General features: G+C 47.4%; 1 protein-coding gene across 10 annotated transcripts in view; it reads left to right on the plus strand.

Moving 5' to 3' along the window:
• Window positions 1-305: 305 nt before the first annotated feature.
• PDGFA (platelet derived growth factor subunit A) overlaps window positions 306-17,464 on the plus strand; it is an 87,244-nt gene continuing 70,085 nt past the window's right edge. For 8 of the 10 annotated variants that reach the window (XR_014958518.1, XM_085592239.1, XM_085592236.1 and 5 more), the window contains exons 1-4: window positions 306-1,254; window positions 2,400-2,496; window positions 9,732-9,836; window positions 12,233-12,420. Coding sequence is in view for 8 of the 10 variants with exons in the window: in XM_085592239.1 (XP_085448365.1) it covers window positions 1,192-1,254; window positions 2,400-2,496; window positions 9,732-9,836; window positions 12,233-12,420 (453 nt within the window). In the remaining 2 variants the exon portion in view is untranslated. The remainder of the gene's footprint in view (window positions 1,255-2,399; window positions 2,497-9,731; window positions 9,837-12,232; window positions 12,421-17,464) is intronic. The other 2 variants (XR_002466290.4, XM_021539734.4) reach the window with 2 other exon arrangements.

The following is a 17,464-nucleotide window of genomic DNA, read 5'->3' on the forward strand; positions in this document are numbered from 1 at the left end:
TTATGTAAAGGCAGAGCACACGGCCGAGCCCGCCAGGTTACACGGCGGCTGCTGCGCAGCAGCGCCCGCCCCTCCGCCCGGTGCCGCAGAGGGCCGGCGGCGGGGGCTGCCCCGCTCCCCCCGACCCCTGCCCGCCGCCGGCTCCTCGTTTTCCCCTCTCAGTGGGCAGAGCCCCTGGCCCTGGAGCAGGCGCCGCAGCTGCCGGCACCCCCACGACTTGTTGTTGGTGGGTCTGGTGCCGGGAGTACCCGGGAGGAGGGGCGGGGGCGGCGCACGGCGGGGCGGGAGCGGTATATGCTGCTCCTCGCCGGGGCCACGCTCCAGACCGGCCACCGCTCCGGAGCGAGCCCCGAGCCTCCCTCTGCCTGGAGTTGCAGTTCGTCTGCGATCCCCTTGGGATTTAAACCTTCTTGCATATATATATATATATATATATATTTTTCCCCTCCTTCCTCCTCCTTCTCCTGTCTTTTTCTCCCGTGCAAAGTGGAGCAGGAACTGCACCAAGGCAGCCCGCGAGATCCTGCAATACTGCTCCGATTTGTCCCTGCTATTATTCCTAATTAATTATTATTTTTGACCTCGCCCCAACCGGGGAGGGAAGCGGGACCATTCTCGGCGAGAGAAACATTTCGCTCCTTATCAATAAAGATTTTTGATTTTTCCCCTCTCCGCGGAGGGGCCGGGTGCAGGGCAGGCACGGCGGGGGGGGCCGGCCCTCGGCGGAGAGCGCAGCCCCGCGGTCCCGGCGCGGCGCGGAGCGGCGGCCGCGGCGGGGGGAGGCGGCCCCAGCGCCGCCCGCGCGAGGGGGGCAGCCGCCCCAGACAGGTGATGGGCGTTTCGGCTGCGCTCCGGATCGACTCCTTGGGTTTCACTTTGGTCTGATCTAAGCAAATATGCAGAAGTACCGGCTGGTCTAGTCCTAAGAGCCAAGAGGAGCGAGCGAGAGCGGCAGAAGGGAGAGCAGCCACGCTCCCGTAGCGAGGGGAACGTACAAACAGCGTCCGCGCCGTCATTAAACCACCGCCGCCCCGGGCAGCCCCGACCCACCCTGGATGCGGAGGACCCCCGAGCCACCCCGCTGCCTTTCCCCTGAGGGATGGTACTGAATTCCTGCGCGGCAGGAGCCGGCCTGCAGCCCCTCTCCATCAGCGTTGCCTTCCCTCCGTGTCTAAAGTGCACGAGACCGCGATGAGGACCTGGGCTTGCGTTTTGCTGATAGGTTTTGGGTACCTGTCCTTTACCTTCTCCGAGGTAGGTGAGAGCGGCTTCCTGCGCTGCCGGTCCCCGGAGCACGCCGCAGCCGGGGGTCGGGGCGAGCCGCGGCGGAGGGCACCGGGGAGGGAGCGGGCTGCCCACTTGGGCTCCGCGGGCATCCCCGAGCCCCGGCCCCGCCGGGAGCGCTGCCCTGCCCCGGGCCCTGCGCGGCCGAGCCTGGGAGCAAGTTGCCATTTCATGCATGGCAGAAGCGAAGGGGAATGACCGTGCATTCCGCGCCCGGGCTGCTGGCCGCCCTTAAAAACTAATATCTGTATAATATATATTCTATATTTAATAAATATATGGTTAAAAAATCCACGCCCCGCGGGTGCCAGCGGGCTGCGGCTGTGCGGAAACCGAGGGTGCGCGGAGCCGGGCCGCCCCCGCGGCGCCCGGCGCTGCGCACGGCGGCCGCGGGCACCGCTAGTGCCGCGGGCAGAACTTGGGTGAATCCCCCGCGCCCCAAAACGCCGCTCCCCGGTTTGTGAATCTCCCCCGGAGCAGTCGGGAGCTCTCCCGCCCGGTGCCCGCAGGGGACGGAGGGGGCGCGGAGCCGCGTCCCGGGGTTGCTACAGGTGGTCCCGGTCGGGGCGAGCGCGGTGCTCGGCGCTGCACAGCGGCTGTAACTTTTCCCGGGACCCGCTCTGCTTGGCACTGGCAGCCGCGACGCGGGCGCTGGTAGGATGGCGGCGCCCCGTGGGACGCGGTTCTCCTCCTCCTCCTCCTCCTGCCCGGGTCGGGGGAGCCCGCGCCCGCGGGGGACTCGGCGCTCGCCCGGGCGAACTTCGGCAGCCGCTGCCCGGGGTGGGCTCCAGGCGCCGAGCGGGGCTCGGGGCTCGGCGCTGCGGGGCTCACGCTGCCAGGCGGGGCCGTGCGGAGCTGCCGCCCCGCTCAGCCGTGGCGCAGTCGAGCGGGCGGCGCGCAGCCCCCGCGGGCGCGCAGGCGGGGGCGGCGGGAGCGCTCCGGGTCCCCGCGGAGCGCTGTGGGGGGATGTTCGCGTGGATTTACCCCTTGCTTCATCCCCGCATGTCTCGCAAACACCCCGCACCCTCCCCGGCAAGCCCAGAGGCGCGGCGCGCCGCATGCCCGGCGCTGCGGGCGGGACTGCGCGGTGACCCGCGGTGTGTGTGTCTTTGAAGGAGGCCGAGATCCCGCAGGAGCTCATCGAGCGGCTGGCGCACAGCGAGATCCACAGCATCCGCGACTTGCAGCGCCTCCTGGAGATTGACTCCGTAGGTAAATTAGTCCCGTCCTCCTTCCTTCCGCGCCGTCGGCCCCGCCGCCCCGGGGGGAGGCCGCGCACGCCCCGCGCTCCGCTCCGCGACACCCGCCGGGGACCGGCCCCGAGAGCCGGGCTGGCCGGGATGCGTGTCGCAGGGAGGCGGCGGCCAAGGGCCGATCGGGGATTGAAACTTCGTGGGGTTCAGGGTGGAGGGGGACCTTGTGACCCCCAAGTGTTTTCAGAGCTCTCTCCGTCTCGCAGCGGAGAAGAATTGCCATAAGGTTTGTTGTTGGTCTTGCATTGCTCTGTTATCTTTAAACTACTGTCCTAGAGGTATTTAAAATATTTGAAACAATATTTATGAATGAAGTAATGTCTCTTCAAGTGCTGGGCTTTATTAAAAGGAAAATAAACCGTCCACACTGATTTTAAACAGAAACCTGCATATGAAGCTTACCCTCAAAAATACTTTTTTTTTTTTATTTTAAGAAAATAGTGCAGGGTTATTTTCTGCATCATTAGGCATGCAAATGGGTGTAGTGAGAACGTGCAGTTTAACAGATCGTTGCAGCAGTAAATCAGATCTAGAAGCATGGTATTGCTGGGTTCCTTATCATTTGGTTTCACTTGATGCACTTTGTTCCTGGTGATTTCTTCTCTCAGTAGAGAGAGAATAAATCCGGCACCTTTGATGTGCCCAGGGGAAGCCTGCATCTTGCTGAAGCACAAACATGGAGAAAAATGAATGGGTTCTTGCTTGCATTGGTACTGGGCCATCTCCTTTTAAACCATATGCTGTGTATTTTTGTAAAGTCTGTGCCAGGTTCAATCACCTTCATTCAGAGTTGCAGGATCCTTCTAGAGTTTAACTCCCTGCTTTTTGAACAGTGCTCTATTAATGACCAGAAATGCATTAGGAACGTATTTTACAGTCACAGCTTTCAATTTTCTGTGATTAGAGAGCAAACATTTTCCCATTACACTGAAAATGGGAGTATTTCTGTCTTGCACAACACTTTACCATAGAGACTAATTAGTAATTACCAGATTGGCGTTGGTTTAGTATTTTTGGAGAGCAGTGCTTCATCACTGTTGTTTATCACGACAATTAAAGAAACTTTCACAACTGGGAAGGGGTATGCAGTTCATATTTCCTCACTGAAGGCTGTTTTGGACCAGACAAGTGCACTACTGCTGAAATATTTTTCCCAGTGAACTTGGTGGAGTTGGCTGCTGTTGCAGAAGGGCTGGATCTGAGTGCTAGCATTTTAAAATAGTGCATGCTGCTCCTGCCTTTGAGTCAGGGTTCTGTAGCTACCAGAATACATTATTTTTTCAAATACCTCAGCGTAACAAGCACATGCTTCATTTTTAAATACCACTTAGAAGGAGAGCAAAAGTTCACGTGGCCCCGTTGCAAGTGAATCAGGCAGACAAGTGGGGCAATGGCAGGAGCTGAATAAATGGGTAGATGTAGCAGAGAAATTTATTTCAGAAAATAATTATTTACCTCATGGCAAATATTAACTGGAGGATGCAAGACCAAAAATGGAGAAGGTCAGCCACAAGTTTACCCATTTCATTTTGCTGTTTTCTTGCAATTTGTCAGTTTAGAAACCATTAGAGAAACAAGAGACATAAATATTTTACTATCTCACTGTGAAACAGTAATTCCTTAAGACATGAACTCAAACAATATTAAAAAATAAAACCAAAATATTCAGCCTTTCACCCTGTTCCTGCTTATGTGCGTGCTGCTTTTGCCTGTGTGCTAAGCTGTGCTCTGAGCTACTCATGGTTGGGTTCTCATGGAGTAACCCGTCTTTACTACCCACATTTGCTTTCCTGGGCACAGTCCTGCAGACTTTACTGTCATGAGTAATTCTTACTAAAGGCTTATCAGAATGACTAATCGAGTATTGAAATTACTGTGCTTTCCTCAGTAAACAGGATCAGGCCTGTTTACTATATTTAGTATTAGCTTGAATTAGCAAATCAAATGTTTTCTCGTTGTCCCTGGTAAGATGATATTTCTGAACTGTGTTTCCTTAGGGCTGCAATTGCCTTTAAGGAACAGCCAGTTCAGTGAGGGCTTGTACAGTAGGTATATTTCTCTTTTATAGCATGTACTCATTTTCAGCTGAGGCTCAGAACAAAATCACTCCAGTGACTATTTTCTCCCTTGTTTTAGTGCATGGTATTGCCAGTCCTTCTGCATGTGAGTAGCCCTGTTTAAACTCAGTGGGTGGACTTGAGAATTAAGAATGATCTTGTAGGCTAAGAGTTTGCAGGATCAGGCATGCATGAAGAAAATGTCTGATATTCCTGAGTAACAAGGCGGAATCTGTGGAAAATGAAGGAAGAACAGTGATTTTCTCTCCTGCAATGCAAAACATATATTTTTAATTGGAAAAGTAAGTTTTGTAAGTCAGAGTGGGCAGGTTTTTCTTCTATTCTGACAGATTTGGTCTCTATATTGTAGCGCAGAGATGACTGATAACCCCCTTCATAAAATTAGAAACCACACCCCCAGACCATCTGGCATATTACTTAAAGAAAAACACTACCCAACATGGAGCTTATCATTGTATTCAAAAAAGAAAATCCAGGCCAGTTTGTCAGAGCCCAGTGCTTCATGTCCGACTCAGAGGGTAAAGGCAGCATGAAAATTCTCTGTTCCTATCAGGAAACGGGGTCTTGTATTAATTTGCTGCAATTGGGATCCAGAGGCAGTGACAGAATTGCTTTGGCATGAAGGAGAGCAGAGTCTGACCCTGTTGAAAGGATAAAGCATGCACAGTCCCAGGAAGTAGGCAGCTCTAGTGTGCAGAGTGCAGTTTTACTACGAGCAGACTAAATGCCCAAAAACGAGGGCATTTCCTCTGCTCTGCTTGTGGAGCTCTCTCTGGCTCAGCAGCGTGGTTGTTCTCCTCGTGCTTCACCTCTCCCATCTGTCCTGTGGGAGGTAGAGTTCATGTCATCACCTATTATGTTTGCCTCCCGCTGGGAACAGATTTTTTCCCCAAGTCATCTGCCTGCATGGGGAGAGGCAGGGCTGAGTGTGCCTCTTTGCACGGGTTAAGGGCATCCACCAGGGTCACCTTAGGCCATGCGAATTTAACGGCCTGTGATTAAGAACTAGCAGAGCAGCTTTTTGTTATCTAAATTAACTGTATACTTCCATGGAAAAAGTGTTAGGCTGCTGCAGAGCTCAATCTTTTGGAAAATGAGCTGTTGTCTTTGCGGGTTTTGGTGTGGTGCTCAATGAGGGATGTTACAGTGCAGTGTTTTGGCTTCTCTTGCACCTCTTGCACATCATGAGAAGCACCTTCCATGTGTGACCTTTGTTTTTCCTGAGACAGATGAGGGAATATTCCTCCTTCTTTACAGCTGGTTGATCACACCTAGGTAAAGGGGAGAAAAACCCAAAACCCTAAATAAAACAGGATCTTACGAGCTGTTACTTATATTTCCTTTACCAGATCAAAGTTGAAAACTTAATGACATCTGTCTCTGCAGTTGGATGTCAGAAGGGCAAATTTTGCAACAGCCAAAAAGAAGATCAAAAAACCAAACTGATTTTGCTGTGGGCTTTCTGGCTCTAGGACTGATTGTAAGACAGACCATTTCAGTTTATTGTACCTTACATTGAATTCCTTAAAAAAAAAAGAGATTATAAGAATTTCCTAAACTGCTGCTGTTGGTACTAGAAGTCTTGGATCTGTACTTTCTGGATGTGCATCAAAGTGAAAACTATAAGAGTTTGCATTAAGACTGGATGTGTTGGGGGTTGTATCTCACATAAAATAGTTTGGGAGGAAGATGGAAATTCAAAAGTATAAATTGATAACTAGAAAATAGGAGTAAACTTAGGATGTTTTCCACATGCTTCTTGAGTGAGAAGAGTAATCATGTATTGGCAGAATGTCACAGGAACTCTGTGATTTATATTCCGTGACCCAGTGGAAAATTGCCAATCTGACAAAAAAGAACAATTTCAGCTACACTAATGGATTGACCAAGGCTAATTGCAAGAGTTTTTATGCCCATCATTGATATGTTGTCAGTACATAAAAGATTACAGAGAAATTTCTTGATCGGCTGCCATGAAAACATTTTTTTATTATTAAAATGTAAAAAGAAAGCTGCACTAATTTGGCTCTGTGCAGCATCCTCCATCTTCACTTGGTGATGAGCAGTGTTCCAGTTCTAAACTAAGAACCACCCATTTCTAGCTTTCTGCTCTAAGCCTCATTTTGTGAGGTGCTAAGCACCCATAAACTCACATTTCCTTTGCAAAGAGTTTATCCTCACCCTGCAACTAATTCAGTACATTGGGGGAAAAACTGATACAAATTAAGTCTCACCCTTCCTTAAAGTCAAACTAGAGAGTACTCTTTGTAGCATCGTGGTTTTAATGAAACAAAAGGAAGTCTTCTGGCCACACATTCAGAGCCGAGTGTGAGTTTCAAAGCTGACTTGGTGATTTTTCATTCCTGCTGGGCAAGACTCCTGTTGACTTAAACATTGCTTGAAGTGCATTGATTTTCTTGTTGGCTTCACTGGGAAATGGAATTCCTTCCAAATGCCTGTGGGAATCAGGAGGGACACTTCAGTGCCTTTAGCATTGTAGTGTCTTCTGGCTCCAGCCATACCACATGATTCTGTTTATTGAGCCAAACTTGGATGATGTGTTGGTAAAAATAATACAATTTATGTTAGATAACACATTAAGGTTTTACTGGAACGTGTTCTGCTGAGCTAGCTGTGTAGATCTCTTTTTGTAACCCTCACAGAGAGACATGAACTTAGGAACTGCTATACATGCTTGAGACAGTGAGACAGTGGGGTACAGGATAAGCCAGAGGCCTTCTTCACCTTAGAAATCATCTTATAAACAACACTTCTCCTCGAGGTGTCATTTTTCTTTATAAACATGGTGATGGAAAAAGGCTGATTGTGGCTGAGTCGAGTTATGTGTAAGCACATGATTTAACACACTGGTTAGCTGGGCATACTAGTCCTTTGGTTCTTACCAGCTTCTTTAAAGGAGGCAGCAAGGGATCCTCCATGCTAGGAGGGAGCTGTGCCAGCATTGCTGAGTGTGGGATTAGGAGCCATGGCCCAGTCCTGCCGTGGTGCTGGCAGCCCTGCCAGCTTCCCTTTCCAGCCTGATGCCTGTGCCCACCAAGCAGTTGGGATTAGAGGCATTACTTTTGTGTTTAATCTCCTTTTAAACACTGTTTGCTTGTGCATGGACATGCTTCTTGCTCTGAGTCTAGCTTGGGTCTCAGGCTGAGCAGAATTCATGCTGCTTTCAAGTATCACTTCATTGCCTCAAATTGAGGGAGAGGTTGTGACAACTTGAAGCTGCCAAAAAGGAGGTCAGTGTTAAGGTGTTGGGTGGCTGAGTGCTAGGAAACAGAAGAGGGCTGGAGGCACATCAGAACGGATCCTCATTTTGCATAACACCATTTGGGATCAGGTGGATGGCCTGGTGCCATTGGAATGGGATGTAGGAGACCTGGCTCTACTCCCCAGCTCAGTTGCAAACTTCCTGTGGGATCTCTGGCAAGCCATTTTATTTATACCACTGATGAGTTTTCTGGAGTATGGGGTGCAATAAAAGCAGAAATAATACCCTTTAGTCATTGCTGTGTTAAATTACCTGACTGGGACTGCAAATAAGGCCCAATACCAGCTAATTAGTCAGGTTCCAAAATTTCCCATCAAAATCTAGGGGAAACCAGTACCATAGATAGGAACTAAGAGCCCATTTATTTGGATTGAGACTATTGATTAATTTCATACAAGGATCTGTTCAGCTGATAAGGAGAATAGGCAGGACCAGTGGCTGATCCTGGCACTGCCTCTTGGACTTCTGATTTCATTTTTTCTTAGCTACTTACAGTAGCATTTTCCAAGAAGTAATGATAAACCCTGGGATTCAGAACTCTTTCTAAGGTGTTGAACATCCTGCTGTCTTCATGTCTCACCTGGCTGTACAGGTGATTTCACAAGCTGCATGTTCCTTAGGGCACAATTTCTTGGAGGAAGGAGAAAAGGAGTTGGTTGTTTTGTGGAGCAGAGCCTTATGATGTGTGTTGCTCATAAAGCTGAGATTAAAACAAGTTCCAGAGACAGACAGCTGTGTGTACAGAACAAACTGGAAGCAGGGAGTGTGGCAGTGCAGAAGATGGGAGTGTAGGGTGTTGGTAGCTTGGAGAGAGGGTAATTGAGTACTGTGTGATACCCTTTTGCATTTTTTTTGAGCATGTCACAGTTTTCTTAGGAGCCAGCAGTGAAACCTTGAAACTCTGCAGTGATGTTCCAGAGGACACTCCAAGCAGCAGAGTGCTAAACCCCTTAGTTTGGGTGTCCTGGGGTCTGTGTGCAGTTCTCTGGTTCCTTCTTCCTCATCCCCCGTTTGCAGACTGTGCTTGTGGTTTTCAGACCCCACGGCATGGGACACGACCTGAACTGCTTCACTTAACAAACTCAAATAGTTGGAGCAGTTATTTTGTTGTTTTTTATGATAAATGAAATGCCAAGCTTTCCATCTTTGCTTTTTCTCATGGCCCTTTAACCCATGTGGTAGGCTTATTTAGGGAACAAGACAAGCCTGGATGCAGTCCCAGAGTTTGCAGTAGCTTCAGATGCCCCTCCAAAGGTTAGGATACTTCACAGGGGATTTGTTCTGCAACAGAGAGGCTAAAAGGAAACCCATGCTAGTTACTTTTTGCTTTTGATTCTGCCCTAGTACTGCCCTGAAAGCCAAGCAACAGAAAATTTACAGAGGCAGCATTGTTGCTGTTGGGTCTAATACCATATTTTCTACTGTTGCCTCATACCAGAACTTCAAAATGTTTGTAAGAAACATTTCACATGCAGGATTATTGTTCATATTTCTACACCTTTCTAGTAAGAAAAGCCGTATTATGCCTTTCAGAAAAATGCAACTGTTTTACTTTAGATATGGTTCTGTGCCACAGTGTGTGCAGTGGAGGCTTCCAGTAAAATGGATATTTGATTTAAATTGTGCATGCTTATACAAGATATTCAATGTCTGTGTCTTTATTCCTTGCCTTATGCCCTTGCAATTGCATTAACAGGGGTTACATTAGACTGAGTGTAGCAGGATTGGGTCTTGTGTTTATGAACAGCACAGATTTGTACCTGTGGAATAGCACTGTAGTGACACTGGTGCACATAACGTACCTGAGGTTTAACGTTTTGTTTCCTGTTCTAGGATATGATGATGTTTCAGAAACAAACTTGAGATCTTACAGTGTTCATTCTGCTAAACATGTGCAAGAGAACCGTCCTGTGCCCATTCGCAGAAAAAGAAGCATTGGTAAGCAACAAGCTATTTGTACTTTGGGAGTGAAAGCAGAGGGGGTGCTTTTGGTCAGCCAAGCAGGACGTTTCACTGGAAAAATGTGACATGCACAAAGGAAAAAAAGGGCCATTTCTAGCTTCTGCCTTTCTTTCTGCACAAAATGAACCATTGCCTGAGAAGCTGTCTTCTGGAGGATGTCCATAGGAGACAGACATACACAAATTCTTTACATTCACTTTCTTGTTGCAGCATGTTGGAAAGCTAGACCTCGGTTAGAAAATGCTGTGATATTCAATGTATAATTCATAGTGTGGGGAACAACTACAGCAGTGTGCTTTAAAAAACATCAACAGTTGGTAGAGTTTTCAGTACAGAAGCTCCACAAAAGGAAACAGCTTGACTCTTTATTCACAAGAAAAATACAGTTCATCCCAAAAATTAAAAGCCATTGATGGAAATGCTGGGGCATTGATTTCCCTCACTGTGTAGGGCACCAGGCATGTTTACAGGGGATTTTATCCTTATTAATGACGATGATGATCCAACAAGCCCAAACACAAATTAAAAAAGGGATGTGCGAATAGGATTTATACGCGGTGCTTGTTCATCTGATTAGGTGTGAGTGTTCCACCATTCCTCTGGACTGTGGAAAACATCCGTGGTGCTATCCCTGGTGGGTAATTCGGTGTGTTTGTGCTTGGAGCTGTGGTGGCAGGCAGAGAGAGCCCAGCTTGCTGTCAGCAGGGATTTGCAGTGTGAGTTGGCAGGCGCCGGGCACGTTGGCTGCCTGGGAGAGGAGAGCAGCGGTTCTGGAGCAGCCTGCGACGTTGGCACCTCACCCTGCAAGGTGCTGAATGCCTCCCCACCAGAGGCACTGGGAACTGCCTGTGCTCAATAACTTGTAGGAGTTGCCAGCTATCTTGCAGTATTGCATCTGGTAATTTTCTGGAGTTCATGGCATTGGGGGCTGAGAGTAAGGATTTTCACTCTATTTTGTCTATTGAAATGCATCTCTTTCAAAACTAAGCCTAGATTTCCATGTTGCAGGCACAGGCTAGGCCTGAGCTTCTTGTACTTGAATTAAGTGAAGTAGTGCAGGCAGTGTTCCAGTTCCCTGACACATCTAACCCAAAGCTATCACAAGCTTCCACTGTAAGGCAAAAAAAAAAAAAAAAAAAAAAAAAATCCCAGCTGTCTTTGGAGAATTTATCAGCAAAACAACTTGTCCCTGAAATTACTATTTTTTTCTGGACTGTTTTGAAATATCAGCTTGACTTCTTAAACAGTCCCAAGGTTGATGATGATACATGGTTTGGATCATGGCAGCATCACACAGTAGTACAGAGCTAATCTTTATAATCTTAAATTCACCTTACCTGAGCCCACCAGGATATTGGTTTAACTGCAGGTTTTTCAGTCATGCTGCTCTGGTGGTTTTGCATCATTCAAGAAATAACAAATTAAATAAAACCCACCATCTACAAAGCTTTGATGAGTGCAGAAAAAATGGCAGTTGCCCTTTGGAATGGTGAATGAACCAGACTCCCTGATGTGGGGATGTTAAAGTTCTGGAAGTGGAAATCCAAGTCGTGAAAGTCTGGTGCAGGTTGTTTCCCAGTTGTACAAATGGGGTATGATACAGATAATCCTCCATTTAACTTCTGAGGCAGTGTTTGCCAGGTGTTGCATGCTTGTGTGATGGTATTTGTGTGCAGAGATGACCCCAGTGCTGGAAAGCAGCAGCTGCTGCTGCACAGTCACTCTGAGGCTGTACTAGGGGGTCATCGAATGTGGAGGAGCTCCTGGCTTGTTGTCACTTCCAGAGCCAGGATTGCTTTATCTCATGTTATGTGCTCCAAGCTGTGTTGGGAGCCAGGCCACTGGAAACCCTCATTTTCGGGCTGGGCTTTGGGAGCGAGTCAAGCGTGTCCCCAGGGTAACACCAGAGCTTGTTACAGTGCACTCAGGCCATGCTTTCCCCCATTCCCCGGGACCCCTGTGACTCTGATCAGATAAGCCTGGACCCCTCCTTCCAGCCCCAACAGGGTTGGTGGAGAGGCAGAGAAGCCCTCCCTGTCCAGAGCCTGGATAAGGCCATGTCCCTTCTTGTTCGCTCTCTTCTCTCCGCTCTTCCCCTTGCACCATACGATAAAGATCTGGACAACCACATTGGGGTGAGAGCCTCTTTTGGAAATCTTTGCCCATCTCCTGATGCTCCTCCCCTCAAGGCCTCGTATCTCTGAGCTAGCCTGATGCTTTAGGGGCTGAGAGAGGGAGAAACATCAAGAGCTCAGCTGTGGGCACACAGCTCAGCACTGGCGTGCCGGTGACCGGTGGGACTGGGAGCGCTGGCCCCGCGTGCCTCGTGCCCGCGGGTGCTCACGCGGGCCGTGCCTCTCCTGTGCCCGCAGAGGAGGCCATCCCGGCGGTGTGCAAGACGCGGACGGTGATCTACGAGATACCTCGGAGCCAGATCGACCCCACCTCGGCCAACTTCCTGATATGGCCGCCCTGCGTGGAGGTGAAGCGCTGCACCGGCTGCTGCAACACCAGCAGCGTCAAGTGCCAGCCCTCCCGGATACACCACAGGAGCGTCAAGGTGAGCAGGGGCCCTGGCCGGGTTCTCCTCAGCCCAGAAACATGGAAACTCCACTTACCCCCGTGCCTGTGTGACCCAAATCCATCCATCCTCACATAGAACGCCCCTCTCCATTTATGGCCTTTTCAAGTTATGTGGTCATTGGAAAATCTTGGGTTTGGATTTGGTTTTCACAGGATTCCCTTTAGGTTTTCTCTTTTTTTTAAATTTTTTTTTTTTTTTTTTTGGAATGAAAATAAAGTTGATTGTGCCTTTCCCATGATCTCGCACAGTACAGATCTTAAAGTTAAGAAGATAAAATGACTCAAGGGGCACTGGACTTAAAAAAATAAATAAATCACAGTATGGAATGCTGTTTCCTTAATTAAATATTATGCAGCCTAAATTGGGCTTTTATATTTGACAACATAACACTTTTGATCTGAAAAAATGTGTTTCAAATTATCTTACCCCAGGGATAGAAGACTCAACAGCTTCATGCTGTATTTACTCATTAGACAAAATCCCTATTGCAACTTTCCAGTAAATATTACGTGAAATATTTATGTTCATTTGGCTTCACTGTGTTCTAATTTTTATCAGTATTTAAACAAGCACCGTTGAACTACATCTGTGTGTAGGAGATTAAACTTACACTTTGCATTCATATCGTGAAGACTCTGAGTTCTTGTTGCCCTGAATTTCTTAAGAGCAGAATTAAAATAAACCCCACCACATTCTTGAACATAAAATTGCTCAGCACAACAACTGATTGCTGAACTTGCAATGGATTTCTTGAGAAAAGTGCTGTTCACTTAGTGCTGTACATCCTAGAAAAAAATAAGGCACTTAAGCCATTCCATTGTATTTCATACACTGTTTTTCATACATGCTGACATGTCTGGGCAGAATTTATTTTTCTTTTCTGTTTTTGAACATCTGAGAATAATGTTTTTGCATCCAAATAAGCTGGAGAAACATCTGAGATTCCCTCAGTGTTCCCAAAAATAATCATACTTTACACTTGCTTGCTCCCTTGCCTTCGTGGGATATGCTTTGCAGAAACAATTAAAAATGAAGTAAAAATTTGGGTCAATAATTACTTGAGGGCTGAGAACAAACTGGGGAGATTGCAGGACTACAATTGTAAACCTTTCTAAACAGGAGCTAAACAGCAAAGTGCCTCAGGGTTGTGGTATTTAGTGCTGCTGCCTTTGGGTTTGATGCAGCTTCCACTTGATTTTGTGTAGCAGCAAACATGCACAGAGCAGCTGGATGTGCTCGGCAGAGAGCTGAGATGGGTGTGATGAGCTTGCAGTTGGTACCTGTGTGTGATATTGAACAATATTGTGGTACTGTGCTTCTGTCCTAGCCCTGAGGGATGGGGGAGATGACAGATGAGACAGAGGGTCTTGGCTATCCCCCTGCTGCGGGGACAGCCAGTGTTCCTTAACAGCTACAAACTCCTGGCAGCAGCTCTGCAGGGTGTCACTGCTGGGGCTGCTTCCCCAGCACACCACCACGTTGAAGGAATTTTAGTCTCTCAGCCTGTTGTAGTGCTTTTATATTTGCATTCATTCTAGTAGGGCACAAGCTAAAAGTAGGCTCAGCTGAGCAGCTGCTTTTTGTGGCTGTGTAAATATATTGCCACTAGCAATATCAATATACGTCAGACAGCTTTGGAGGACATTTTTTTTCCTAGCTCCAAGACTGCTCCAAACAGTCATTAAGTAGCAGGGGAAAAAAAGGACAAGAGGTCAAGCAGGAACAGGATGTTCATTGTAAAGGTTGTAGGCTGACCCCAGTGTAACACCAGAACTCTTAGAACAGAATCCATATTTATGCCCTCCAGAGTCAGATCCCCTTGTAGCTTTGATGTAATTGATGGTTTTCTGAGCCTTTTGCCAATCCTAAGTTTAGAGCTGAATGTCTGCTCATGCCATTAAGTAGCTGGCTGAGAGCGAGGGTCCCTGGAAAGGTGGGAGCGGTTTTGGAGAGCCTTCTCAGCTGCTCTGCAGCGCAGTTGGAAAGCCGGCTTGTGTTTTCCCCTGATGTCAGACTGCATAAAAGCTCTCTTTTGATGGAACATTGAAAAGGCTTTCCCCGCTTCCTCCTCATTGACAAGGTAGTGAGATCATAGCTGGCCCATTCACACTAGAAAAATGTTCATCCAGAAAGGTCAGCAAGTGGGTTTGCATCATCCAACAGGCGAAAGCAAAGGGTGTTTTCTTTGTCTCACTGAGGGCCACTGTAGTCAAGGTTAAGAGATGGCTGGGGCAGTGTGGGAGGAGCAGTGGAGGTGCTTGTGTTGGGACATTTCATTCCTGGGACATTATTCAAAGGCTAGAGGATTCAGGGATGTCCTTTCTTTGTCTTCACTGAGCTGTCATCAGTGAAATACCATTAATGTGGAACTGAGGCTGTAGGGACACTCTGAGCCAGGGTGGGTGGTGGAACAGCTTCCCTGGAATGGGTCTTGTAAGGTTTCCCTTTCCCAGGGTGGGTTTCATTAGTGACAGGTGGGTTTGCCCTGCATGGTGACAGTGAGCCCATGAGAGCACAGCCTCTGGCCCTGCAGACATCTCTGTTCAGCAAAGTGCACCTGCACAGCCCTGCAGAGCTCTCAGAGATGGAGAGGCTGCTTGGCAGCTGCTCTTCGGTGGGAAGGAAGGGATTCTATTTCTCTCCTTATAGAGCAATGGTGATAAGGATGGAGGAGTTAGGGGTGTTGGTGTCTGTTACAGAGAGATTTTCTCCTCTGTGTGCAAAAGCATTTCAGTAACATCTGCAGATCCTGTTGCTTCTGTCCAGTGAGTTCAAGTACTTAACAAGTACCAGATCATAATTTATCTGGGGGGTTCTGCACAAGAGTCTTCCCAAGAGGATTTTGAGCATGGTGTTGTTCTTGGTGGGTTTGATCACAGAAGCAGAAAATCATTAATATTATGGAGGAAATCTTGCCTATGCTACTAATTTTGAATAGCCAAGCTGAGCAACATGATTGTTCTCAGCAATGCTCATATGCAAATTAAGAAACAAGAGCTGAATTACTCCATCTCCCTCAGCTTTGCCTCAGGTTGGCCTTGAGCAGAAGCCCTGCCAGCTTCAGCCATTTCTGCATATTCAGGGTTGATCTGATCTGAGGAATCTTAACCTGGTGTATTCTTAGAGTACATTAATGTGAGGGTGAGGTGCAGAGAAAAGGAGCTGGACAAGAGGAGATGCAGGAGCAGCTCCTCAGCTGTCTGTCACTGGAGGGTTGTTCAGAGGTTGGAAAAAATGCTGGAGTTCAGGATGAGCTGTTCAGCAGAGCTACCCAGCCTCAGAGCGGGTTGGAAAGGCCTTGCAGAACACATGGGATGTATAGGTGAAATGAATGTATGTGACATTTGCAGGTTTAATAACCTTTTCCTTCTGCCATTGGGGCAGGAAGAATAAGATAAGCAGCACTTGGATTGAGCTGTGGCTTAACTGCAATTGCAGGCAGGACCAGGTATCAAAGGTCAGTTTAGGAATGGGAGACACAAAGGAAACCCTGACAGAGGTGAAGGCAGAAAAGCAGTGAGGTGTCCTTGGAGCATGGGACACCCTGTCACCTGGCAGGATCTGCTCTGCTCAGGGACACAGAGACCCCACACAGCCATTCCTGCCCTCCTGTCCCTGCAGCAGTGACTTGCCAGGCCCTGAAGGCTCCTGATGCCTCCCCAGTCCTTCAGTCCCTCTTGACTCACGTCTTCCTCACAGACAGGTGTTCCCTCCATTGTATCAGCATGTAGTTTAGTATGGAAGCAATAGATTATTCCAAGAAGTGTCCTCATTCAGTTGTTTTTTGGGCTTGTTTCCATCCAGTATTTAGGTATCAGCCACATGAGTTCTGCTGTTATGAGGAACTTCTTGTACTGACACTTCTCTTGTGAGCTCCTGCCCGTGATAAATTTTAGCTTCATACTGGAAGTGTTCTGGACATTTCTGCTTACAGTCTTGTCTTTTTTTTCCCCCTGCTGTTAATCCCTGATTTCATCTCTCCTGGAGAATCTAGAAAAAAGTGTTCCCATGATATTTTTATCAGATTTTATTTTCATTTTTATTTAGCTGTAATGCACTGTATTTTGCAGGATGTAGACCTATAATCCACACTAATGCAAGTGTGTTGTCACTGATTATTAACTTCATTTGAGAAGCTAATCAGTTATTTCACTGTTTTTATATAGTGGCATTTTCTGGATCTGGAGGGTTTGAAGATTTAAATTTTTGTTACATTAGAAGACTGGCCACCTCAAAGTTTGTGTAATACACTTGAGAAACTATACAGTATGAACACCAGGGAGAAAAATACAAAGAAGAAAAAGCCATTTGTACACAAGGCCAAATCCCATGCTGTTGGCACAGCTGCCCCTATTTATTCCCACTGAAAATGTGACCTGCAGCCTTCATCAGCATTGTGATCAGCATTGTGTGTGGCAGCAGGTGTTAACAGGTGACACAGACACAGCAGCTTATCTGGTTTGTGCTGCTTCACTTCCAGTATTTGCAACATCTACAAAATGACATTCCTTTAACTTGTGTAGCGTGAAGTAGGGCAGTAGAACATGTGCTGGATTGTATTTTAACTACAATACGAAAAGCCAGCTTTAAATTGCGGCATAAATTCATTATGATCCTCCACAAAGTATTATGGTTTTAAACTGCTGTTTAATACCAAATAGCCGCAGGAACTACATATATCTTTCAGTTTGTAAAACCAAGCGAAACAAGGACAGGCTTTTAAAAGCTTGATTACAGTTTATTTTTGTTGCGTGTAATTTTCAATGAGACTGGTTTATTCTAACAGCTGTAATAAGCATGGCAGATCTGAGAGCTGTTTTGTGATTGCTGGGTCCCTTTGTCTCTGATGATGGAGGTGTCTTAATTACTGTTTGTTTTCATAAATTTTAAGGATTAGTCATCCTTTGATGCCAGATGACTCAGTTGTACCATACATTTTCAAATCATTGTGTTCAAAGGCTTGGTGGAGTTGGGTTCTGATAGGAAATTTTGAAACATACTGCTTCGACCCATAGTTATT

The sequence above is a fragment of the Lonchura striata genome, chromosome 14 (assembly GCF_050655825.1).
Source record: "Lonchura striata isolate lonStrDom1 chromosome 14, ASM5065582v1, whole genome shotgun sequence".
Classification (NCBI taxonomy): domain Eukaryota; kingdom Metazoa; phylum Chordata; class Aves; order Passeriformes; family Estrildidae; genus Lonchura; species Lonchura striata.